The sequence below is a fragment of the Aquarana catesbeiana genome, linkage group LG09 (assembly GCF_042186555.1).
Source record: "Aquarana catesbeiana isolate 2022-GZ linkage group LG09, ASM4218655v1, whole genome shotgun sequence".
NCBI lineage: Eukaryota > Metazoa > Chordata > Amphibia > Anura > Ranidae > Aquarana > Aquarana catesbeiana.
The window spans coordinates 34,848,396-34,875,412 of NC_133332.1; the positions used below are offsets into that span (position 1 = coordinate 34,848,396).

The following is a 27,017-nucleotide window of genomic DNA, read 5'->3' on the forward strand; positions in this document are numbered from 1 at the left end:
GCTGGCTTTGAATTTTGGTCCTCCTCTCCTCTTGCTTCCCTTCTTTGCAGTCTCTTTTAAAACATTAGAAAAAGGTGCCAAGCGCCATGATGTCACTGTGCATGTAGACCCATGGCCCACCCCCCTGCCTGAGCCTGAGCCCAAGCCCAACCGACTACTAATAGGCCAACTCCGGAACTGTGACTGGAGACAAGTTCAGAGCCAGGAGACAAGTAGATTTTTTAGGGCACTTTTCTGCTGTTCACAGATAATTATATACAGTGTCTGTAAATTTATGGATGGTTGGTAACCCAGCTCATATACTGTACCTTGTGTACATAAATTCACATATAGTATCACCTTCTATATCAGTACATACAATACTACACACATAGCAGCACATGCCCTACTTCTGCTTTGTAACATCTTCTTCCCCTTCTCTCTGCAGGAACCCATATTCTCCAAAGGATGTACGGCTGTGAGCTGAGAGATGACGGCACCACTGAGGGGTATCAGCAGTACGGATATGATGGGAGAGATTTCATGTCTCTGGACACACAGAGAGGGATCTATATCCCGACCATGAATGAGGCTCAGGTCACCACAGAGAGATGGAACAGTCCAGACATCAGACTGGGAAAGAAGGACCAGGATTACCTGGATAATGTCTGTATTGAATTTCTAAGGAAATTAATAGAATATGGGAGAGAAGATCTGGAGAAAAGAGGTGACCATATACAACTATATATATGTGTGTGTGTGTATATATATTACACCGATCAGACATAACGTTATGACCACTAATAGGCAAAGTGAAAAAAACAGTAAAATGGGTGCAAGGATAAGGATATGAGCAACTTTGAAAAGGGGCAAATTATAATGGTTAGACGACATGTTCAGAGCAACTCCAAAACTGCAGCTCTTGTGTAAATTCTGGTGCTGATAGAAAGGTGTCAGAACACAAAGCACATTGCAGATTGTTGTGTATGGGGCTGCGTAGCCACAGACCAGCCAGGGTGCTCATGCTGACCCGTGTCCACAGGCCAATTGCCCCAACAATGGGCATATTAGCATCAGAATTGGACCATAGAGCTGGGTGCATCTGCATTGCTTACCTGGGATGGCAGAGAAGAGATGCACTATGGGAAGAAGGCAAGCTGACAGAGGAGGTGTGATGCTATGTCTATTGGAGTCTGCACTTCAATGGCTCAGGGTTGTTTTGGTGGCAAAATGTGGACTTACTTAAAGTTAGGTGGATGGTCATAATGTTATAGTTGATCGGTATACTGTATATACACACACATTATGCTGTATATGCATTGGGGGAATTCTTAAACAGTAACACTCTTAGAGCTCCATCATGCCTCCACACAACAAATGTACCTGTTGTAAGCAGGCATCTGAATTCGGGGCATGCACCAAGTATGGAGGCATGCTGAGATAGGAGTGTCCATATAGACACTCCATCCAACTCAGCTTCCACCTGCTGCATCTGTCACCAGACATCACAATGGTGGGGAGTTTTCTATCTGGGTAGGCGGAACCTGATGGGTTTTTTACAGACACTAGTTCCCCATCAAGTTTGCTCCTCATGATTGGCAGCAGGCAGTGGGCAGATCCTTAGCCAATAAACAGCCTGCGGTCAGGCACTGATGTTGGATGAGAAGGCCTGGCTCACAGTCTCTGCTCTACTTCATCCCAAAGGTGTTCTATCGGGTTGAGGTAAGGATTCTGTGCAGACCAGTCAAGTTCCTCTATCCCAAATGCGCTCATCCATGTCTTTATGGAGCTTGCTTTGTGCACTGGTCCAAATCATTTGGTGGATGAGGGATTATGGTGTGGGGTTGTTTTTCAGAGATTGGAATTGGCTCCTTAGTTCCAGTGAAGGGAACTCATAAGGCGTCAGCATACCAAGATATTTTAGACCATTTTATGCTCCCAACTTTGTGGGAACAGTTTGGGGGGTGGCCCCTTCTTGTTCCAACATGACTGCGCACCAGTGCACAAAGCAAGGTCCATAAAGACATGGATGAGCGAGTTTGGGGTGGAGGAACTTGACTGGGCTTGCACAGAGTCCTGACTTCAACCCAAAAGAACACATTTGGGATGAATAAGAGCGGAGACTGCGAGCCAGGCCTTCTCATCCAACATCAATGCCTGACCTCACAAATGTGCTTTGGGAAGAATGGTCAAACATTCCCATACACACACTCCTAAACCTTGTGGACAGCCTTCCCAGAAGAGTTGAAGCTGTTATAGCTGCAAAGGGTGGGCCAACTTAATATTGAACCCTACAGACTAATCAGGAAGTATACGAAAAGATCTGGACAGCCGCACACCGAGAAAAAAATGCAAGTGTCTTTATTATAAAATCTGGATCATAGAGCATACAGGACACTGTAGCAAAAAAGTACACACAAAACAGCTAACGTGTTTCACACTTATGCCAAGTGCTTACTCATAGCTGGCTATGAGTAAGCACTTGGCATAAGTGTAAAACGCGTGTGAAAGGGTTTTGCGGACTACCCCTTTTAGAGACCCACAACACCCCCACCACCTGCTTTTTGGTTAGCGCAGCACCCTCTCCCTGTATTTTATTTGTTATAGTTGGGGTTGTCTTTCCCCAGTTTTGGTGCATGCAGCTGTCCATTTTTTAGTTTTTTTAGTTTTTACGCTTATTCTCCATTACGGTAGCGCAGGAATACCCCTATCATATTTTTTTTTTTTTTACACTTTTATTTGTAATTGTAACAGTTCGGTTCCAGGTTCGGGTCTCTCAAAATGCGATGGCATCTTGGGAGACCCTGTGAAAGTGTTCCTAGTCTGTGCAATGCTGTACCCTACGCTAAAACTCCACCAAGTATGATAGCGTTCAAAACATTCACCAATGCAAAGACCAGGATTGTCAGGACAGGAGGAACAATAATAACAGGTGTCGCCTATATCCGCGCTTTCTACAGACAACATTTTCTTTGGGGGGCTCATTGGGTAGGGGTACTCGGGAGGACATATGGAAAATGCCTTTCATGCAGCCGGCTTACTGCATTTGGTTGGGGATGGTGAGGTAGAGCACTGTCTGGATACAGAAGGGCTCTGATGATCTCTGGAATTTAAGGAAGGATCCAGTCTGTCCTGAAGCTCTGTACAGCACATGAGCGTTCAGCAAAGCCAATTGAAATAAATAGACACTTTCTTGTACCAGCGTCTGGCCTTATGGGCAACTAGGTATGGCGCCAACAACTGGTCGTTGAGGTCCACCCCTCCCATATTTTGGTTAAATTCATGGACACAGAAGCGTTTTTCCACAACACCAGTCGCTGTAGTAATTTGGGTCGTCGTGTCTGCATGAAGGGGGTAAGAATGAAAACATTCTTCTCATCCCTCCACTTCATAGCGAGCAAGTTATTACACTGCAAGCAGGCTCTCTCCCCCAGCCTAAGACGGGATTCTACAAGCCTCTGGGGAAAGCCCCGGCAATTAGTTTGCACAGTGCCACATGCGCCAATCTGATGATCAAACAAGTGACTAAAAAGTGGCACGCTCATGTAATAATTGTCCACATACAAGTGGTACCCCTTTTCCGAATAAGGGTGACACCAAGTCCCACACAATCTTGCCAGAGCTTCCTATGTAGTCAGGGCAGTTTGTCGGCTCTACGTGACTATCTTTGCCCTCGTAAACCATAAAACTACATGTATAGCCTGTGGCCCTGTCACAGAGCTTATACATCTTGACCCCGTATCTGGCACGCTTGCTGGGAAGATACTGTTTGAATGACAAGCGGCCAGAAAACGTAATCAGGGACTCATCAATGCATACAACTTGATGGGGAGTAAACAAGTCTGTTGGTTGAAGTGGTTTACGAGGGGCCAAATTTTGTAGAGCTGATCGTATCCAGGGTCTCCACGAGGACGACAGAGTTCATTGTTGTTGAAGTGCATGAACCGCAAAATCTGCTCGTATCGTGCCCTGGCCATGGAAACAGAGAACACGGGCATATGGTACATTGGGTCAGTGGACCAATATGACCGCAACATACTCATTTTAACTATGCCCATGTTGAGGGAAAGGCCTGGAAAGGTCTTAAATTTGGCGACCGTAATTGGTCTCCAATCTCTGGCAAGGGAGGACTGGGGATTAGTGGAGATGTATTGACCAGCATACAAATTGCTTTGGTCCACAATAGATCTATAGAGATCTTTGGTGAAAAAAGTGAATAAAAATCAAGTGACATAAAATCAACTGTTTCCACCTGAATGCCGGGTTGGCCAGTGAATGGGGGAAGTACGGGTGCTGCAGAAGTGGTGGACTCCCAATTCAGATTGGCAAATTTGCAGAAGGTAGATTATAAACATATACCACACTGTCTCAAAAAAACAAAAAACACAGCAGTGGATAAAGTTGCAAAAATGACAAATTGGGTGAAATGTGCAGCGCTTATGTGATCATATAAACCATAACAAATAATATGAGTACCAAAAACGTGAATAATAAATGATGTGCTCAAAAATACTCCAAGAAGTCCTCTATTATGACATGTGATGTCTATAAACAGAGGAACTTGGATGTGTGATGTCCAAAAAAGAAAAAAGTCAGTGACAAGCTTCAATCATGTGTGATGATAATCCTCAACCACATGTGGATATAGTATAGTGACAGTCTTTAACTTCAAATATGTATGATGTGATAACAGTTAAGAGTAGGTCCACCACCAAAGACACCAGAAGCTGCTTACCAGAGGGATTGAACTCAAATAGGTGTACACCTAGTGAGTCAATCAAGCTTTGTGGTATAATATAGCAAGGGGATCAGATGCTCTATCCAGATATGACCTCCAGATTGACCTCCAAACAGGTGTAAGGTATGGATGGACTCAGTAGATATAGGCAGTCAGCCCCATCATTAAAAGAAAGAGGAAGGCATAAAGTGTAACTCCATATGGAAATTTTAATACATAAAAAGCAAAGGAAATACACTCACATGTTTAGCAGTAAAATCAAGCGCTTGTATAAAAGAAGACAGTGGTCTCAGCATATCCTCCCAACGTGTTTCAACTTAGAAGTCATCATCTGGGGTGCTGGACCACTGTACTGGCTGAGTATTTATAGATACTGGTTACCCCATAACAAGTGGCAGCTCCATCTGATTGAAAGTGCAAATTATGGAGATTAGTTCCTGGGTCCTCCAAAATGGAGCCGGGCTTGCATTCCCCAGCCTCGTTTTCATATGTAGAGGAGGATTACTTCCTGGTTCTGCCAAAATGGCGCCCGGACAAGAGTTCCAAGTCTCATTTTAACATGTGAAAGAGGATGTGACATCATGTGGAACAATGACTGGTTTAAACAGTGTTTAAATTATTATCTATTATCTATTAGAGGCACAAGGTAACCGAGAAAAGGATGGACAACTACTTAATGAACACTGAGAATGTGGTTTGGATTACTTCAAATGGGACAGTAATATTTATCAACAATATCCCTCAAGAAATATATGACAAATTATTCCCACTGTATCAGAATGATGGAACATTGTATAAGCTTTGCCAAAGACTATGGTAGATAGGAACTGGACAGTCTGCTACTGGGGTGTCCTGCTATTGTCTGAAGGTGTTCTGTGTTTATACTTATGATAATGTGCATTGAACTTTGAGCTCGGTGATGGTAAGTCTGACCTGAAGTGGAGATTTAATTGAGTCACCTAGGTTGGGTTAAAGCGGAGTTCCACCCAAAAATGGAACTTCCGCTTTAAGTGAAGGTGTCCCCCTGACATGCGACATTTGGCATGTCTTTTTTTTTGGGAGCTGAAACCATCTTTTTAAAGGGTTCCAGCTCCCACTTCCTCCTGGGGCACCGCAGCACCGGAAGCAAGTTCACCTCTCTCCCCTCCCTCTCGGCAATCATCTGGGACACAGGTTCCAGATGATTGCCCGGCTAGTCGCAGCGCAGCTCGCGCATGCACAGTACCTGCCTGGCTGTGAAGCCACAGCCGGGTGCCCACAGTGACAATGACGGTGCCGCAGAGAGGAGGGGAAGATGAGCGGGGCTTCATTCCCCTGCATCGCTGGATCCCTGGGACAGGTCAGTGTCCGATTATTAAAAGTCAGCAGCTGCAGTATTTGTAGCTGCTGGCTTTTCGGAACTCCGCTTTAAACGACAAGTTAATTAGCTCATGTTAATTACCGTATGTTCTTGGTTACAGTTTGTATTGCTAGGGTAATATTATCATGAGGGGGATGTCCTCCTGTGGGGTACATATATTCTGTTTGTATGAACATGGAAAACTTTTATTGAAACTCGATCTATTGTCGGCTAGTGTTGTATAATCGGCTATAATATCTGATCTCTGATGCTCAGACTGAAGTAGGCTGTATACTAACGGATGCACCAAACTGGGTGCTGGGAACGTTCAGTTACACCGGCAATCAAAGAAAAGCTGCTAAAGCCAAAAATAATTGATCTCTCTTATCCCAAACTTGCTGACCGCATAGTAAGTTTGTAAGGTTGAATGAAGGCCGCACAAGACCTTCAAGCTATCTATCTTACATATATCTTCCAAGCAATTCTGGCATAACTTCCCCAAAGGTTGCTACCCCTATAGTCAAATAAGTTTGCAATTGTTTCAGAGCAGAAAGGCCTACTTCCTGCATGCCAATCTAATCATCCTGATAACCCAACAGTGGATGACTCTTGAGGATCTGATGGCTAAATAAAAAGATTGTCCACTTTCCTCTTTTGACCAAGTACACTGTTAGTAACTTGACCATGTGTAAGGAACTGAAGTCTTCCTGCTATGCATTCAGTGACTTGTGTGTGAAAACTGTGAGGGACTATGGTGATACCAAACTTAATTTGTGAAATGACGCTGGTCGCAAACCGAATTGGTCGTGAACCGGGGCAAATTTCCCAAATGGGTTCAATGTAAATCCGGTTATTTCATTCTGAACTTTTTTTGTTGTTTTTGAACCACAAAAATCTGAAACCAAGTACAGTATAGTATGAAGAGAGAAAACACTAACCTTGTTTGAGATGACTTCTGGCGTAGAGGAAGGCGGATGGGAGGTGGTTATTTGGAGGGAAAGTCCCTCTCCATAAGGGGAGATCTCCTTCAGGGGTTTCCTCGCTTCTTTGTCTCTTAGCCGCTGGTTCAGTTTTGCTGAAAAATCTGTTCAATGTCACTTATCTTTTCTTGCGCTGCATAACCTTCCGGAAATGAGTGACCGCGTTATCATTAATCAGATTTAACACTCTGTTCGTTACAGTTATTTTGGGGTGGTGCTTCTCAAAAAAATCATGGCACTCATTCCATTTTCCCATAATGGATTTTATGGAATCACTGCTAACCTTCTCCCTGTCTTCCTCCTTCCTCAGTGGAGTGCTCCTCAAAAAGCGCCTGCTGCTGCTCACTGTGGAGTTCAGAAAGTTCTTCCATGGTCAGCTCCTCCTTATGTTCCTCAACAAGCTCCTCTACGTCTGCACCATCGACATCTAGACCCATACTCTTGCCCATGGACACAATCTCCTCCACTACCTCTGCATCAGACCCTTCAAAGTCACGTTCAGAGACACATTCTGGCCACAGTTACCTCCAGGCTGAGTTTAAGCTTCGGTGAGTAACCTCTTCCCAGGCTTTGTCAATGAGGTTAATGCAATGGAGAACATTGAAATGTTTTTTTTCCAGAATTCGATTCAGAGTCAAGGACATATCTTCAGTGACATTAAAACACCTAGTGAAGAGCACCTTTGTGTACAGATTTTTTAAGTTGCAGATCACTTGGTGGTCCATGGGCTGCAGAAGAGGTGCCGTGTTGGGGGAAGGAACTTGACCTTTATGAAGTCATACTCAGCATCCATATCATCCAACAAGGCTGGAGGCTGTGCCGGGGCATTGTCCATTAGAAGAAGGCACCTTTCAGGCAGTTGGTTGTCAGAAAGATATTTTTTACGGTGGGTGCAAACATCTTGTGCCATTCCATGAACAATTGCCTTGTGACCCAAGCTTTCACATTGGCCCTCCACATGACAGGCAGTATGGCCTTTTTCATGTTCTGTTTCCTGAATGCATAAGGGGTCTGGGAATGGTACACCAGTAGTGGCTTAACCTTCAGATCGGTGCTTGCGTTCGCACACAGCAAAAGGGTCAATCTGTCCTTCATGGGCTTGTGCCCCGGCAGTGCCTTTTCCTCCTGAGTGATATAGGTTCTGTTCAGCATCTTTTTCCAGAAGAGCCATGTTTCATCACAGTTGAACATTTGTTCAGTGATGTATCCTGTCTTCATGAATTCTGCTAATTCTTTCTTGTAGGCCTTTGCACCGGCCTTGTCAGAACTGGAAGCCTCACCATGTCTTATCACACTGTGGATGCCACTTCTCTTGCAGAATTTTTCAAACCACCCTCTACTGGCGTTAAATTCTTCACTTGCTGCACTTGTAGAGGAGTTTGTTTGCAGTAAATCACTGTGCAATTTTCTGGCTTTTTCACAGATCATAGCTTCACTAACGCTATCACCTGCCAGCGGGTTCTCATTCAACCACACTAACAAAAGTTTTTCCACCTCTTCCAGCACTTGTGTCCTCTGCTTGGTTAACCTAGTTACTCCTTTTGCCACATCAGCTCCTTTGAATGGCAGCTTTGTTCTTCAAAATAGTTGAGGTTGTCAACTTTACCATCTTGTACTCCGAGGCCAGATCAGTCACACGAATACCACAGTCATGTTTTTCTATAATTTTCTTCTTCAGCTCAATGGTTATTTTCTTTACAACGTTATTTTTGGAATTCCTACTCTGCATATTCTTGTCACCTTTATTACTACTCTGCGCTTTTTTAACCACCATGCTTGCTCTGCGTATTCTTGTCACCTGCATTTCCAATCTGCACATTCTTGTCACCTTCATTAACGCTCTGCACATTCTTGTCACCTTCATTACCGCCTTTCACATTCTTGTCACCTTCATTACTGCGCCGCACTTTCTTTTTACCACCATGCTTGCTCTTAATTTTCTTTGGAGCCATACTGGATGTCCGGTACAGTACAGTGTGTGCTAAAAAGCACACCAAAAGATTCAAAATACTGTAAGTGTCATACAGTACACGCACAGTACTCTTCTCTGTGACCGCGATCCACCTACAGGAAGTCGCAACCATGTGTCAAAGCAATGATGAGCAGGGAAATCGGCCGCAGCTCGTGTTCATGAACCAAAGCAGAGTTCGCATACCGAAGCAAATTTTTATGAACTTTTCTGTTCGCAAACAAAGTTGTTCATGAACCGAAGTATCACTGAACTTCCCAGTTTTGCTGGAACCTGGATACCACTTTAAAATGGAACTTTTGGAAATAGACATAGTATCCCTATTTCTGTTAAAAAAAAAGAAAAGAAAAGACACCAAAGGGCCCTTGCAGGAAAGTGTTGCAATCTTCAACATCCTTCTGTCTGAAGTACTTGCTGTCAGAAGAACTAGTTTAACCATAAGGTACTTCAATAGAAGTTAAACCATTGGAGCAAAGGGTGCTCTCAGATCCAAGCCTAATGCCGCGTGAGTGGACTTTCCGGCGGACTAGGTCTGACAGGATTAGTCCGGCGGACAATCCAATCATGTGTGGGCTAGTCCGATAGCTTTTCGGGATAAAAATCTGACGGACCTAGAAATAGAACATGTTTCAAATCTGTCCGATGGACTCAAGTCCAATGGACTAAAATCGGGAAAACTGTCCGTCTGTGTGCTGGTCCAATGGACCAAATACGACGCAGGGGAAGCTATTGGCTACTGGCTATTAAACTTCCTTTTTTAGTCCCGTTTACGTCATCATGTTCAAACCAAACGGACTTCTGAAAGGACTTATGCCCCGTACACACGGTCGGATTTTCCGATGGAAAATGTCCGATCGGAGCATGTTGTCGGAAATTCCGACCGTGTGTGGGCTCCATCGGACATTTTCCATCGGATTTTCCGACACACAAATTTGGAGAGCAGGAGATAAAATTTTTCGACAACAAAATCTGTTGTCGGATATGCCGATTGTGTGTACACAAATCTGACGGACAAAGTGCCACGCATGCTCAGAATAAATAAAGAGATGAAAGCTATTGGCCACTGCCCCGTTTATAGTCCCGACGTACGTGTTTTACGTCACCGCGTTTAGAACGATCGGATTTTCCGACAACTTTGTGCGACCGTGTGTAGACAGAACAAGTTTGAGCCAACATCCGTCGGAAAAAATCCTAGGATTTTGTTGTCGGAATGTCCGAACAAAGTCCGACCGTGTGTACGCCCTATAAGTCCAATCGTGTGTGGCCAAGTCCGTTGGTTTGGAAAGTCCATTGGAACTCCACTGAAAGTCCATCAGAAAGACCGTTGGACCTAGTCCACCGGAAAGTCCACTCGTGTGTACGCGGCATTAGTCCCACAGTGCTAACAAGAATTTCCCTCAAGGTCATTGTGATGAACGCGGGTGTCAGATCCCTGCCCTCCTCGCTAACTCGCGACAAAGGACCGGCCAACCTCACACCATGCTGTCACTTACGTAACAATGCCACTCTCAGCTGCGCCCAGCACAAAGATTTTCCAGCTTGCAGGACCACAATCTAGGTGCGAGCAGCCTGAGAGTGATTGTCACTGGGCTAATTACACCATTAACCCTTTAACTGCCACCACCCCCGTTTAAAAGACCGAGCCGGGGGAGACTCGTAATTTTGCAATACCAATTATAATTTTAGAATAAGCGTCTGCCACACACACTGCCACCACAGACAGGTCTGCTCAGAGTCTTACTCTACAACAGTAGCGCCCTTCAAGAGGCAGGTTCGTTTATAGCTTGCATTAAGAGCTTTAGAGACAAGGTTAACACTTTTCACCATAAGGGTTTATTATGAAAAGGTCAAAGTTGATGCAAATAAAATATTTACAGAAAAAAGATGTTTCAAAAGATAAAGACAATATACAGCCACAAAGCAATAAGGTAGAATTGGGAAGGAAGAATACTTGCAATTAATGTCCGAGGGTTGATCAGAGTTCGATCGATGAGCTAGGTAATCGGTTCTCAACTTGGCAGATGTTTCTTCTTGGGTGGTAAAAGGAGAACTGCCCATTGTCTTGGCATCTCTTTTCTGTCAAATCAAAGGGGGTGTTGACAGCGACCAGTAACCAATCATCTGGTCATCCTGTTTTAGGGGTTGGATGCTGGGAGGTGTCTACACTCATGACCACGTCCCAGGTAGATTTTGTAATACATACTCATATATCTGCATCTATAGTGTTTACAGACTCCAAATATCCATATTATTATTCAGCGTGAGATTTCCTTCAAAACAAGTCTAAACATGCCATATCTATAACGTATAGCCTGCTTTGGAGGAATAAGTGGTCCCAGGGGTTTCCCATATGACCTGACATAGGGGTGTCTGGACTTGAAACGTTCCATATTATCTGAGGAAGCTAAATATGTCCAGATTATGGCTGTGCTATTACTAAGTCAGAAGTTATGAAACATGCTGAAATTTCATACTTATTCTAGTGAGGTGTATTCAGACATTTTACGACCAAGGCCTGTTAGGTCTCTGAATGGGGAGGGTGACAGTTTTACGACAGGCCTGAACACTGCCCTTACAACAAATGTTTTCTACTGACCTAACCTGGTTCTGTTTTCTCTGTTGAGATAACCTTTTCTGTTGAACTTAAAAAGCTTTGAATTCCTAAGATGGGGAAGGAGGGAGTTCAAAGTTCTCTGTGAGGTTACATGGTTAGCCAAACTGTCATGGCTACTTCCACACAAGATGGCAGCTAGCTACAGCTTTTCATGTCCCGTACTTGATATCGTTACAGTCATATATAGATTGTCACCTGCAAGAAGCATCTGGTCACTGGCTTTTCCACTCATCTGCAGCCTGTGAAAGATAAAGTAGAGATGTGTACCCTAAATGTAGTTGTATGCCAGACCAACCTCTAGCGCTGACTGTATAATGTCCAGGATATTGGCTAGAGCAGGGAACACAGGAGAGAGCTTTTGCTGAGCAAACAAAACAAACTTTCATATCCTCTCATATGTAATGTTCATGGATGATCCTATGGTCACCAAGGTCTAAACAACCTCGGATGAGAATTCCTGCACCTCTAGTCTAGCCTATTCCATAGCCAGGCTATTTTAAAGTAGTCTCATTGGATTGGAGTGCTGTCACTGACCTTGCCATAAAAGTATTAATTTGACCAGAAACGTGTTTGGTGCTGATGATATCTGGGGGAGCAGTGAAAGCCAAGGCCTTCTCAGTAGGTGGAAAGGACCTGTATGGCATGGATTTGTTCTGTCCAAATTTTCAGAAGCACCTTTATATTCAAAAGGACCCCGGAGAGAGACAAAGATCAAACAGAAAATTTCATGGCAAGGTAAACCTATCTTGTATGACGGATTTTTTGTTTTGGTATCCTGTTGCAAATATCAGAAGTTGTATTTTCAGTGGAGTCTCCCTAAGAACTACTGCTGGAAAGCCCCATAAGGCCAATATTGCTTTGAGGCACTTGTTGAAAAATATTCTGCCTAACCAAACCAATAGTTGATTTTGCTTTCCTGGCAAGACCAACCTTAACTGACTGTAAGTGGTTCTCTGCCCCGCAAAAAGTTTCTTTGCAAAATGCAAAAAACAGGAAAAGAATTTTGGTGTCCCCTTGTCAGGCAATGTAGGCTACTACTGTCTTGTTCTCAATCAACTTTACTCAGCCCCCCTTGAAGAAGATCCTGAAAGGCTTGCAATGCCAGAAAAGGCTTCCTTCCATTCAAGATACTTGGGAGTCTGCGCTCCACCACACTCCAATGGCCTTGCACTTCTTTCTTCAGATTGTAGACTCCCCAACCCCAGAGACTGCCATTTGGCTTCAGAGTCATCCTATCCCCTGGGCTGAGAGGTATGCCCCGAAAGAAGCACAGTGACGATGTCCAAAATTCCAGTTCTTGCTGAACCTGTATAGGCACAAAGATTTTCTGATCCATAGACAGCCCAGCTCATAGACTAAAGAAGGCAAATTGAAATGCCCTCATGTGCCACCTGGCCCAAGGTACCACCACTGCCAACAAGATCTTCAAAACATTCCTGGGGCTGTGCCAGTTCTGTAAAAGGCAGACACCTGAACTGGAAGGGACATCTGGCCACTGCAAATCTCACATGCCTCTGGTGCTTGCCATTAATTGGTACATGGAAGTATAAGTAGGCAGGTCAATTAACACTAACTGGTCCTCCTGCTGAACTGCCCCTGTGACTGTCTGCATGGACTCCATCTTGAACCTCTTGGTGTGCCTGAACACATTTGATTCCTTCAAACTGAAACAAGCCAGAAGGCTCCTGCCTTAGGCACTAGAAAATCTGGGGAGAAAAGCCCCCAGATGATTCTATGTTTTCGGCATCACTGGCATGGTGACCTTGTAGCAATATAAATTATTATACCTAATCTTGCAAATTTTTTCTCTTCTGAGATCTGTTGATCATAAATTAAATGGATTCAGTGGTCAACTTGGGAATTCTCCATTGTACTCCCACCTAACTGTCTTCTGGACCCACTGGTCTTTGATTGTCATACAAACCCTCCAGAAGGAGGTTTCAATCATCAACTTCACTCAGGCCCCCTGGCCCCAACTAGAGGAGACTGGTTGGATGCACCTTCAAAAGACTTACCAGCCATCTTAGCAACTTGCTCTGGACTTGATTTCATGAAAAAAAGTAACTTTGAGGCACCTCCACTGTGATCTGTTAAATCTTCAGCCTGACATATAAGATTTTACCTCCTGCACCCTCCTGAAGTTCAATATGCTTGAGTGAAAGATAGCTGCCTCCTCTTACTTGTCTGTAGCCACAGTCCAGACTTTTCCTTCTGTCATTCGCTTAATTGCGTTTTTTAACGTTTGGCCAAATAATCTCCCATTATAGGAAATGTTGAAAGCTAGAAGCTCCACCTGCCCTCCGGTCGCGTAACTACAATGCTCTCATGGCAGTGACTGAGTACACCAGTGCTTGTACTGGCAATGCAATACTGCCAACGCACACGTTCCTCCACAGCTGTATCTTAGGTTGGGTGCTGAAATGACCAATAGCTGGAACCGACTGCAATCATGAGAAGGAAGTGTCACCAACACACCAGGATCTCCAAAATTGGATCCAAAACTTTAATCACATAGTATAAAAAAATAAATAGAAGTGACATTTCGGAGCCACGCAGGACCCCTTCATCAGGCATGTGATGAAGGGGTCCTGCGTGGCTCCAAAATGTCACTTCTAATTATTCTTTTGATACTATGTGATTAAAGCTTTGGACCCAACTTTGGAGATTCTGGTGTGCTGGTGACACTTCCTTCTCATGAATGCTTGTACTGGGTCTATCAAAACATCTATAAAAAGTCAGTTGCCAGGTTCAATTCCTCCAGAAACTGTGCCAAATCTTGCAGTTCTCAGTCTTGAATTTAATGCCATTTCTAAACAGTTTATATATCAAAGTTAATGCTATTGCTGGTTGACAGGCAAAAACGGTCACTGTATAGATTCTCTACAAACCTGATGATAGAAACCAGATCGCCTCAATTTCTGCGTTCAAGATGTGTTTCTGCTTGGATGTTTATCATGCTTTCTAATGTGTTCTCAATGCGTTTTGCCACTTTCCAGATGTGTTCCATACAGAAACAATCAGAATCCAAGTTATACACTCTACATGCGTTCTTGATGCAGAACAAAAACATACTGCACTGCATGTGGTGTGAACAAGTCCACCTTTCAAACCCACAGGATCTCTAAAGGCAACTGAATTTTAAAAAGGCAAAGATACTTGATGCGCCAGACGGTAGAGGGCAGCATTCACCCCTGGACGTGCAGTGCATAAACATACATCAGCCATCTTAAATGGATAAAGCTTAGAGAACCTGTTACTGTAAATTGGTCTTCTGATGAGGTCTCTGCCATCCTTCATCAACAAGCTCTTTACGCTCTTTTTTGTGTTGCGTGTGGCGTGGATATTTGCAGCACGCTTTCTGCTATAGCCGCTTTAATAGGGCTTAGAATTTTGCACAACCGCATCATTGTGAGGCAATTTGTGCAGTGTCATTTCTCTGCCATGCAGGCCCAAAATGCCCCCTGGTCTTGACGAGGCATTTCCTATCATGCTGACCTAAATGCATGTGAGCCAGTGCCACATGGAGTGCTTGGGGAGCATGAAAGCCACCCTGTGGGGACTTTGTGGGATGCGGGTTGTCCTGGTCAGGATAAGATGATTGTTGGCGGGATGTATGTTTTTTTGGAGCGTTTGTGTTCAGGGTGTCTGCTCCTAAAATAATGCAAAATGCCCTCATTTAAATTTCCTTGAGCACTCTTTTAAAAACCATGTCCCACATTGCCCCCTCCTACCTCTGCTAGAGTTCTGTGCCACTAACAGGTGTGGCAAGCTCATATTTGCACATAATATATGGAGAAAATCATATTCCCTCTCACCAAAAAACAGGTACACTGTATCTTTAAGACCCATCTGCCTTCATCCACTCACTTCAGAAGCAGCAGCAGGTGAGCTCAGGAAACACTTCCAGATGCAGACACAGTCAGAGTGTGAGACAAAACCAGTCAGACTGTCAAACCCACAGAAGTACACAGCGTAGCTTGGGAGCCAGGACAGCACATCCAGAGCCAGACAGGAGACACAGTCAGAATCTGAGGCAAGTCTTTACCTGCCATCATTGCAGAGAGAGAGGGAGAGAAGCCCTCTCAACTGCAGACCTCCAAGATCATTTACGCCATTGCATGGTGACTGGCAGGTACTATCCTGTGCTGCCCATCTCTCTGCCCCTGTGACATCATTCACAGCCACTTTCAGACTGACAATAAAGCCAGGAGAGCAGTGCAGCAAGCTGCATATAAAAGACAGGAAAAAACACCAAGTGAGAATCAATGATGATATTGCAGAGCTTTTATGATACCACACCTGTACAATATCAATGCTCTTTAAGTATCTTTTTGCCCACGGCCCGGCACACAGGGCACACAGTTTTTAGGAGGGTTTACCATCCAACATTCAGGGTCTTCCAACTCCATGAGAGGTTGAACATGGAGGGGTAGGGTTGGCAGGGGAGGATATACTGCAGCGAACAAAGTACTTACAAACTACAATCAACAGGTGGCGTGGAGCATGACCAAAAAAGAACACTTCTGTTGGGGGAAGGGTTATCTTTTATTTAGCTAGGAAGAGGTGGTTCTGTGGGGCTCCAGAGGAGGTGTTAATTCGTTGTGTGCTGATGTGAGGTGGGCCAGTTAATATGTTATATCTACACACTGTATATACACACACTACACTACATACATTATATATGTTATGTCTACACACTGTATATACAGCCCTTATATACAGTACAAATACTACACTGTAAAGACATGGCTCTATGTACACAGTGCTTTATGTAGTCACAGCATATGGTATATACACCGTACAAACTGTGACAAATAATTCAAACTGTTTAAACAGAAATAAATACTCATCAAAGCGGTGCCCCTGTCAAAAAAATCGCATTGACTAGCTAGCATATGTGCATTAACATATATGAACAATAGATACAAAATATTGAAAGATTGCAAAATAACAGATGGTGATGAGAAAGCAGTCCGTAGTGGATATAGTTGGTGGACCTAAAATCATCTGTTGACGAGTGCACCCTTCACCAAATTCCTCCAAACTTTGCTCAACACACCCCACTTGGGTTTAAACTCACCAGAATGATGCAATTATCAGGCCTCAATCATCATCAGTATCCTGCCATATACACAAATAGAGCCACATTGGAAACCTTAGGAATCGGGAAGTCCAGCTACTCTTTCAACTCTGTAACTGAGTCCTGCACTGAGCAAACGACCATAAACAGTGTGAGAAATCAATAAGACCAGAAAAAAAGAAGCAGACATGTTCCTGAGAATCTAGAATAACTGACATAGTCTAGCAGCATTTTTGAAGCTGTGTTGAAAACTATCCTTTAACCAGTTCCCGCCCGGGCTATAGCAGATTGAAGGCAAGGCAGTAGTTCAGTTATTCTGACTGGGAGTCATATGACGTCCAGCAGGATAACATGCCGCCGCATGCCTCCGGCGGAGGCTCTTTACCACGTGATCAGTCGTGTCCAATCATGGATGATCACGATGTCAATAGGAAAAGCTGTTGATCGGCTTTTCCTCTCTCGTGTCTGACAGACGCGAGTAGAGGAGAGCCAATCAGCGGCTCTCCTGAAAGGGGGGTCTGCACTGATTGTTTATCAGCACAGCCCCCCCTCAGATGACCACACTGGATCACCAGGGATGCCACTAGGACCACCAGGGAAGGGGGCAACATGTGGATGGCCAGGTATGTACCCCATGGCCATCCACATGTGCCCAATGTGCCCAGTCTGTGCCAATCAGTGCCCACAAATGGGCACTGATTGGCACCATTATATTTCAGTGATGCCCAGCAATGCCACCAATCAGTGTCATCAGTGCCACCCATCAGTGTCTATTGGTGCCACCTGTCAGTGCCCATCCATGCCCATCAGTGCCCATCTGTGCCACCTATCAGTGCCACCCATAAGTACCCATCAGTGCCACCCATAAGTACCCATCGATGCCAACTATGAGTGCCCATCAGTGCCGCCTATGAGTGCCCATTAGTGCCGCATACCAGTGCCACCTATCAATGCCACCTCATCAGTGCCACCTCATCGGTGCCCATCAGTGCCGATCAGTGCAGCCATATCAATTCCCGTCATTGAAGAAGAAAACATACTTATTTACAAAAAATGTTAACAGAAACAAAGAAAAACTTGTTTTTTTTTCAAAATTTTCGATCTTTTTTTATTTGTTGCGCAAAAAATAAAAACCACAGAGGTGATGAAATACCACCAAAAGAAAGCTCTATTTGTGGTAACAAAATGCTAAAAAATGTGGGTACAGTGTTGTATGACCGTGCAATTGTCAATCAAATTGCGACAGCGCTGAAAGCTGAAAATTGGCCTGGGCAGGAAGGTGTCTAAATATTAGTATTGAAGTGGGTAAATGAAAGGGTAGCTGGATTTCCTGATTCTTGAGGCTTTCCAATGTGGCTCTATTCATGTATATGGCAGGATACTGATGATGATTGAGGCCTGATAATTGCATCATTCTGGTGAGTTTAAACCCCAGCGGGGTGTGTGGAGCACAGTTTGGAGGAATTTTGTAAATGAGGCACTCGTCAACAGATAATTTTAGGTCCACCAACTATATCCACTACGGACTGCTTTCTCATCACCATCTGCTATTTTGCTATTTTTCAATATTTTGTATCTATTGTTCGTATATGTTAATGCACATATGCTAGCTAGTCAATGTGATTTTTTTGATAAGAGCACCACTTTGATGAGTATTTATTTCTGTTTAAACAGTTTAAATTATTTGTCACATGTGAGTTTTTTTATCCAGTTTTTAAGTGGTTGCTGACCAATACATATGGTTATCATATGGCTTTATAACCAATTGCTTTTATTGTTGAAATTTGAAATCCATAGCGCTGAGATAGGAAGAAGTAGGGACTGCTATTAATTTTTTCTTCCTTTTTTAACATATACACTGTACACTATAGATATACTGTATAAGGGAATGTGTAGAGTGAGTCTGCGATGTGATGGACATAGATCAGGGTTAAATGTGCTAAATGCAATGGATAAATACATCTACACTGATATGTTTTTACAGAAGAATCTGCCAGCAAAAAAAATGCTCATGTCTGTGTGAATGAGACCTAAATGCCCAATCATGTGCTAACAAAAATTGTATATTTCTTAATATTCCTTGTACATTATAAGGTATTCAAAGTGATCACAGTTTCATCTTATTTATTAATGATAATGTATAACTGTAACAACACCCCGAGTATGAAAGGGGTTAAAGTCGTTTAGGACATTCCATACCCAAACACAAAGGCAGCTACCGTCAGCCGAACCAGGAACCCATACAAATAATTCTCCCCCAAGTACAAGACAAGATGCTCTGTCTTGAGGTTCAAGCAGGAATGAATCTTTATTCAAAAACATGTCACACAGATCCCACTTCAATACAACTCCCCCCACCCTTGGAAAACCAGGCGGGCCAAACTGTCCAATGACAATAGACACACAGGTCAGGTGTGTCCAATGTCTCATCAGCACACAGTCTTACCAGCAAGGAGAGCTGCTGGAGGTATCCCCCTCCCTCCATAGAAATACACATCCTGTGATCCAAGGCAGACAAACACAATAGAACAGTGGAGTACAAGCCCACCCCAAACTAGCACAGCAAACAGTACACAACAGCATGAGACAACACAATATATACACAACATTGTGAAGCAGTCACTATTTATAATATGGCACATACGGAGTTCCCAGAGTTTTGTATTTTGGGGGGACATAGACTTGAATCCAAAGTAACATTAGTTCAGGGTCCCCAGGCATGCACCTCACAAAGAGTATTGTTCCCTTAAAATCCAGGGCCCATAGTCAAAAGGCAAGAGGCCTGCATTCAGTTCTCTCCAAAAGCCTCTGTCCCGGCTAGGTGTGTCACAATAACTAAACGCAAAATTGTGATTTATTTTTGGATAGAGTTGAGAGGAATTAGGACCCCTGTCAGGTTTTTATTGCTGTCTGTGCCCCCATTAGTGAGATTCCCCCTCTCTATTTATCCTGGTGACCATTATAACAGAGTTAAAGGGTTTCTCTTTAAAATAACAAACATATCATACTTACCTCCACTGTGCAGTTTGTTTTGCACAGTGTGGCCTGAACCTCATCTTCTGAGGTCCCCCAGCGTCACTCGTGGCTCCTCCTCACATCGGTAAACCCCCTAGGAGAAGCCCTCTCGCTGGGGGTTACCTTGTGGGCGTGCTCCCGAGTCAAGCATTTGCATCCATAGACACAGAATGCTGGACTTGGCACTGCCCCCCGATGCCTGCATCATTGGATTTAAATGACAGCTGCAGGAGCCAATGGCCGCACTGCTATCAATCTATCCAATCAAGAGCCAAGAACCCCGGGCAGAGAGGTAGAGCGTGTCTCTGCCGAGGGAATGAACAGGCTCAGGTGAGTAAAACAGGGGGGGGGCTAGGGGGCCGGTCAGTGTCAGAGGTTTTTTCACCTTAATGCATAGGATTAACTCCTTTAAAGTGAAAAAATCCCCATATTTTGGGTTGTCACCAGAACAAGAATAGAGGAAATCTTCCAATGGGGACACTAGTTCTGGTGACAACCAGGGATGTCCTCACTTTTTTGTTTTGGCTATGGGACAGGAAGTGAAGAAAAATCTCCCTAGAGGTGCACATAGCAAAAACCTCCATTATGCTATCCAAATGAAACAAAAACATTGTGACTTTAGTTCTATTTAAACATTGAAAAATAAACATTCACTTTGCCAGATGACCAGCCTCCATACCTTATAAATGAATCCACTAAACTTTCCACACTGCTCTGTATACATCCACTATTATAGGGACATTACCATAATAGGTGGTTTAGGTCAGCCTTGTTCTGGTATTGTTGGGTGCACACAGAGACATTGGAGGTCTGATACAGTGCCTTGAAAAAGTATTCATACCCCTTGCAATTTTCCATATTTTGTCATTTTCCAACCAAAAACGTAAATTTATTCTATTGGGATTTTATGTGATAGACCAACACACAGTGGCACATAATTGTGAAGTGGAAGGAAAATGATAAATGGTTTTCAATTTTTTTTTAACAAATATCTGAAAAGTGTGACATGTATTTGTATTCAGCCCCCTTTACTCTGATACCCCTAACTAAAATCTAGTGGAACCAATTGCCTTCAGAAGTCACCTAATTAGTAAATAGAGTCCACCTGTGTGTTATTTAATCTCAGTATAAATACCTTTGAACAGCTCAAGGAGCGCTGTTCAATCCATTATCTGAAAATGGAAAGAGTATGGCACAACTGCAAAGATACCAAGACATGGCCATCCACCTAAACTGACAGGCTGGGCAAGGAGAGCATTAATCAGAGAAGCAACCAAGAGGCCCATGGTAACTCTGGAGGAGCTGCAGAGATCCACAGCTAAGGTAGAAGAATCTGTCCACAGGACAACAATAATATCCTGTACACACAATAGGATTTTCATGAAAAATGTGTGATAGGAGCTTGTTGTCGGAAATTCCGACCGTGTGTAGGCTCCATCACACATTTTCCATAGGAATTTCCATCACACAAAGTTTGAGAGCTGGCTATAAAATTTTCTGACAACAAAATCTGATCGCGTAAATTCCGATCGTGTGTAGACAATTCCGACACACAAAGTGCCACACATGCTCAGAATCAAGCAGAGGAGCAGCATTGGCTATTGAACTTCATTCTTCTCTGCTCGTCGTACGTGTTGTACGTCACAGCGTTCTTGACGTTCGGAATTTCCGTCCAACTTTGTGTGACTGTGTGTATGCAAGACAAGTTTGAGCCAACATCCGTTGGAAAATCCTATCGTGTGTACAGGGCATTAGTCGTGCATTCCACAAATCTGGCCTTTATGGAAGAGTGCCAAGAAGAAAGCCATTGTTGAAAGGAAGCCATAAGAATGTGGGGGACACGGCAAACATGTTAAAGAAGGTGCTCTGGTCAGATAAGACCAACATTGAACATTTTGGAATAAAAGCAAAATGCTATGTGGCAGAAAACAAACACCACCCTGAACACACCATCCTTATGGTGGTAGCAGCATCATGTTGTGGGGATGTCTTCCTTCAGCAAGGACAGGGAAGCTGGTCAGAGTTGATGGGAAGATGGATGGAGCCAAACACAGGGCAATCTTAGAAGAAAACCTGTTAGTCACCTTCCAGCAGGACAATGACCCTAAGCATACAGCCAGAGCTGCAATGGAATGGTTTAGTTCAGTGGTTCTCAACTCCAGTCCTCGAGACCCACCAACAGGCCAGATTTTAAGTATTACCTTGGGGAGTTGCAGACTAGAATACTGCAATCACTGAGCAGCAAGTGATATCACCTGTGATGTATTTCAGCTATCTTGCAAACCTGGCCTGTTGGTGGGTCCTGAGGACTGGAGTTGAGAACCACTGGTTTAGTTCAAAGCATATTCATGTGTTAGAATGGCCCAGTCAAAGTCCAGACCTAAATCCAACTCCGAATCTGTGGAAAGATGTGAAAATTTGCTGTTCACAGATGCTCTCCATCCAATTTGACAGAGCTTGAGCTATTTTTCAAAGAAGAATGGGCAAAAATGTCACTCTCTAGATGTGCAAAGCTGGTAGAGACATCCCCAAAAATACTTGCATCTGTATTTGCAGCAAAAGGTGGTTCTACAAAGTATTGACTCAGGGGGCTGAATACAAATGCACTCCACACTTTTCACATATTTAGTTGTAAAAAAATATTAAAACAATTTATAATTTTCCTTCCACAATTATGTGCCACTTTGTGTTGGTCTATCACATAAAATCCCAATATAATACATTTACCGTATTGTTTGTTCCATAAGACGCACCTGACCATAAGACGCACCTAGGTTTTAGAAGAGGAAAGCAAGAAAAAAAATATTCTGACCCATACAGAAGACTGGCGAATAAATGTATGTTAGCCAGTGGTATATATTCCTATAATAAATAAAGATACGCCAGTGTTTATGTGAGTATAATCTGTTAAGTGAGTAATTGGATTTTTTAAGGCCATACAGTGTGGATCTATAGCAGGATGTCTCCCATGTTCCTATAGATATATAGCACAGTACACACACACCACTGTCATAATACAAGCAAATATATTGAAATGGTAAGAAAAAAAGGTGAAAAGCAGTGTAGTCGTCGTGTCTCTGTCAGAGACCATGAAATCAGGCCGAGACAGAAGTACAGTTAATCACACATATTTAATAATAAAAGTAAAAAGAACAAATGTAGTCAAAACATAGCCAAAGTTAAGTAACCGGAATGGATAGTCAGCCAAGCTAGAAGTCAGGGATTAATGTAGTGGAACGGCAAGTAGGATCTGGAGCCAGGAGGGATGTCAGCAAAGCAAGTCTTTAAACAGGAACGCAGGAGAAAGGCTCTGTGATGTTGACCAAGGTGAAGGCAGAGATCCTTTGGGCTGGACATCTTAGGTAGGCAGGCCTGATGAGCAGGGCTGAGTAACTGTGGAGAGATAGAAGCTGGCAATTAGCCGACAGGTGAGCGACCAGATCTGAGAAGGAAGGGCTGAGCCCAGCCTTGACAGTCTCTTTTCATCTACCTAAGCACCTAGCATGGTCTCTGTGACAGACTCACCAGGGACAGGGGGCTTTTGGAGGAGACTGAATGCTAGCCTCTTGCCTACCGACTATGGGCCCTGGCATTTGAGGGAGCTACAAGCATTTAGGAAGATATTCTGTTATGTAATGAAAAAGGACATTATTAGGGAGGCCATGATGGTCTCTGCTGTTTGGGGTGTGGCTGTATTCCAATGTTCTATTGTGTCTGTCTGCCTTGGATATTATGGGATGTGTATGTAGATTAGCTGGGAGATTGGTGGGGGCAAATTCCTCCAACAGCTCTCACTACTGATTAGACAGTCTACCCTGCCTGGAATGCAAAGGTGGGGGGAATGTCCAGAGTATTACCTGTGTACCTGTGTTTTCAATAAAGAGTCCATGTTCAACAACCAAATGAGTATTGTCTTGGTTGTGGTTGTTAGCAGTTGGAATATCTGATATCTATATTCAGACTGGGAGGAAGCGGTATATGATGAAAGTACTCAAGCAGAATGTGGGATGTTTTGTTACAGTCTCCACATACAGTTGTGCCCATAAGTTTACGTACCCTGGCAGAATTTATGATTTCTTGGCCATTTTTCAGAGAATATTAATGATAATACAAAAACATTTCTTTCACTCATGATTAGTGTTTGGCTGAAGCCATTTATTGTTAATCAACTGTGTTTACTCTTTTTAAATCATAATGGCAACAGAAACTACCCAAATGATCCTGATCAAAAGTTTACATACCCTGGTGATTTTGGACTGATCACATGCACACAAGTTGACAAAAAGGGGTTTGAATGGCTATTAAAGGTAACCATCCTCACCTGTGATCTGTTTGCTTGTAATTAGTGTGTGTGTATAAAATGTCAATGAGTTTCTGGACTCCTGACAGACCCTTGCATCTTTCATTAAGTGCTGCACTGAAGTTTCTGGATTTTAAATCATGGGGAAAGCAAAAGAATTGTCAAAAGGATCTGCAGGAAAAGGTAGTTGAACTGTATAAAACAAGAAAGGGATATAAAAAGATATCCAAGGAATTGAGAATGCCAATCAGCAGTGTTCAAACTCTAATCAAGAAGTGGAAAATGAGGGGTTCTGTTGAAATCAAACCATGGTCAGGTAGACCAACTAACGTTTCAGCCACAGCTGCCCGGAAAATTGTTCGGGATGCAAAGAAAAAAACACAAATAACTTCAGGTGAAATACAGGACTCTCTGAAAACATGTGGTGTGGCTGTTTCAAGATGCACAATAAGGAGGCACTTGAAGAAAGATGGACTGCATGGTTTAGCGGCCAGAAGAAAGCCATTACTACGCAAATGCCACAAGACATCCCGCTTACAATACGCCAAACAGCACAGAGACAAGCCTCAAACCTTCTGGCACAAAGTAATTTGTAGTGATGAGACCAAAATTGAGTTTTTTGGCCACAACCATAAATGCTACATTTGGAGAGGAGTCAACAAGGCCTATGATGAAAGGTACACCATTCCTACTGTGAAACACAGAGGTGGATCGCTGATGCTTTGGGGATGTGTGAGCTACAAAGGCACAGAAAATTTGGTTAAACTTGTTGGCAAGATGAATGCAGTATGTTATCAAAAAATACTAGAGGATCATTTGCGTTCATCGGCCAGGAAGCTGCGCATGGGACGTAATTGGACATTCCAACATGAAAATGATCCAAAACACAAGGCCAAGTCGACTTGTCATTGGCTACAGCAGAATAAAGTGAAGGTTCTGGAGTTTCCATTTCTGTCTCCTGACCTCAATATCATTGAGCCACTCTGGGGAGATCTCAAACATGCAGTTCATGCAAGAATTTACAGGAACTGGAGGCTTTTTGCCAAGAGGAATTGGCAGCTTTACCATCTGAGAAGATAAAGAGCCTCATCCACAAATACCACAAAAGACTTCAAGCTGTCATTGATGCTCAAGGGGGCAATGCAAGATACTAAAGACTGGGGTATGTAAACTTTTGATCAGGGTCATTTGGATTGTTTCTGTTGTCATTATGATTTAAAAAGAGTAAACACAGTTGATTGATAATAAATGGCTTCAACCAAACACTAATCATGAGTGAAAGAAAAGTTTTTGTGTTATCATTCATTCTCTGAAAGAAATCATAAATTCTGCCAGGGTATGTATGCACAACTGTAAATACTCCCATAAATACTCAAGCATATATTTCAGCATTCTAAACACACACGCCGCTTGACGCTACTTCTCCATCTCACCACCCATCCCATTAATTCTGGCAGTTGGTCCCGCCTCCTTCTGCCCCATTGGCTCGCAGCAGCCCAGGAGGAAGGCGTCCCCAGAAAGCACATAGGGATGGCCGCAATTGACAGCAGACTCCCACATCACGACCCCTTGTTGGGCTAGCAGCACTGCTATTGGAGGCAACGCGGCATCCCCTTTGCATGGACTTGGGTGGGGCTGGCTTATGGTTAGCTGGAGAAGTGTGAAACTGCGTGTTAATGTAACCAGCTGTGGAAAAGTGAGGGCTTCCTGAGCCATGTATGCGCATGGAGCGAGCAGTGGCAGTGACGGGGGAAGTGGCCTGGTCAATATTCGCTCCATAAGATGCACAGACATTTCCCCCCATTTTGGGGGGGGGATGTGTTGTATGGAGTGAAAAATACGGTACGTTTTTGGTTGTAACATGACAAAATGTGGAAATTTTCAAGGGGATGAATACTTTTTCAAGGCACTGTATGTTTTTTTAACCACTTGGCTTCTGGACGGTTTAACACCCCCCCACATTCTTCATGACCAGGCCATTTTTTGCAATATGGCTTTGCGTTATTTTAACTGACAATTGCGCAGTCATGTGAAAATGTACCAAAATGAAATGTATGTCCTTTTGGTGGTATTTGATCACCTCTGTGTATTATTTTTTGTGCTGTAAACATAAAAAGCCTGACACTTTTGAAAAAAAACAAAAACATTTTTTTACTTTTTGCTATGAATCATATCCAATAAAGAAATGTAAAAAATCGAATTTCTTCATCAGTTTAGGCCAATATGTACTACATATTTTTGGTAAAAAATTCCAATAAGCATATTTCGATTGGTTTGCACAAATGTTATAGCGTCTATAAACTATGGGATTCACTTGTGGAATTTTTGTTTCTTTATTTTTTTTGTAGCAATGGTGACAATCAGTGACTTATAGTAGGACTGCGATATTGTGGTAGACAGATCTGACACTAACTGACACTTTTTGGGGACCAGTGACACTAATACAATGATCAGTGCTAAAAATATGCACTGTCACTGTATTAATGACACTGACTGGGAAAGGTTTAACATCAGGGGTGATAAAATGGTTAACTGTGTGCCTAGCTGGTGTTTGTGCACTGTGTGGGAGGTGCTTTTACTAGGGGAAGACATTGATTCATGTTCCTGCTTTGCAGGAACACAGGATCGATGCCTTCCCTACTGACACAACGGTGATCTTATTTGTTTACATAGACAGACTGCCATTCTGGCTCTCTGCCTAATGATCGGCGGGTGCCAGCAGATCAGCTCCCACTGCGTATAATCACAGCAGGAGGAGGTCACCTGCAGCGCACATGTGTGCCCCAGACCCAGAAGTCCAGAATCATGTACTAGGTATGTGATCCTGCACAGCAGAGCTGCCCTGCCGCTGTATATGTAAGTGATATGGTTGGCAAGCAGATTCATTTGAATGTGGAAATCCTAATAAACCCCATGAATTATTTATATTATTATCTCACCAAGTCTAACATGTCATGACTTTCCCAATGTTTGGCCAGGTCTCAGGTAATCATTCTAAATTTC

General features: G+C 43.4%; 1 protein-coding gene across 2 annotated transcripts in view; it reads left to right on the forward strand.

Moving 5' to 3' along the window:
• Positions 1-27,017, forward strand: part of LOC141107490 (class I histocompatibility antigen, F10 alpha chain-like) — a 119,266-nt gene that overhangs the window by 61,429 nt on the left and 30,820 nt on the right. For both annotated transcript variants that reach the window (XM_073598258.1, XM_073598259.1), the window contains one exon: positions 428-706. In XM_073598258.1, the coding sequence (XP_073454359.1) occupies positions 428-706 (279 nt within the window). The remainder of the gene's footprint in view (positions 1-427; positions 707-27,017) is intronic.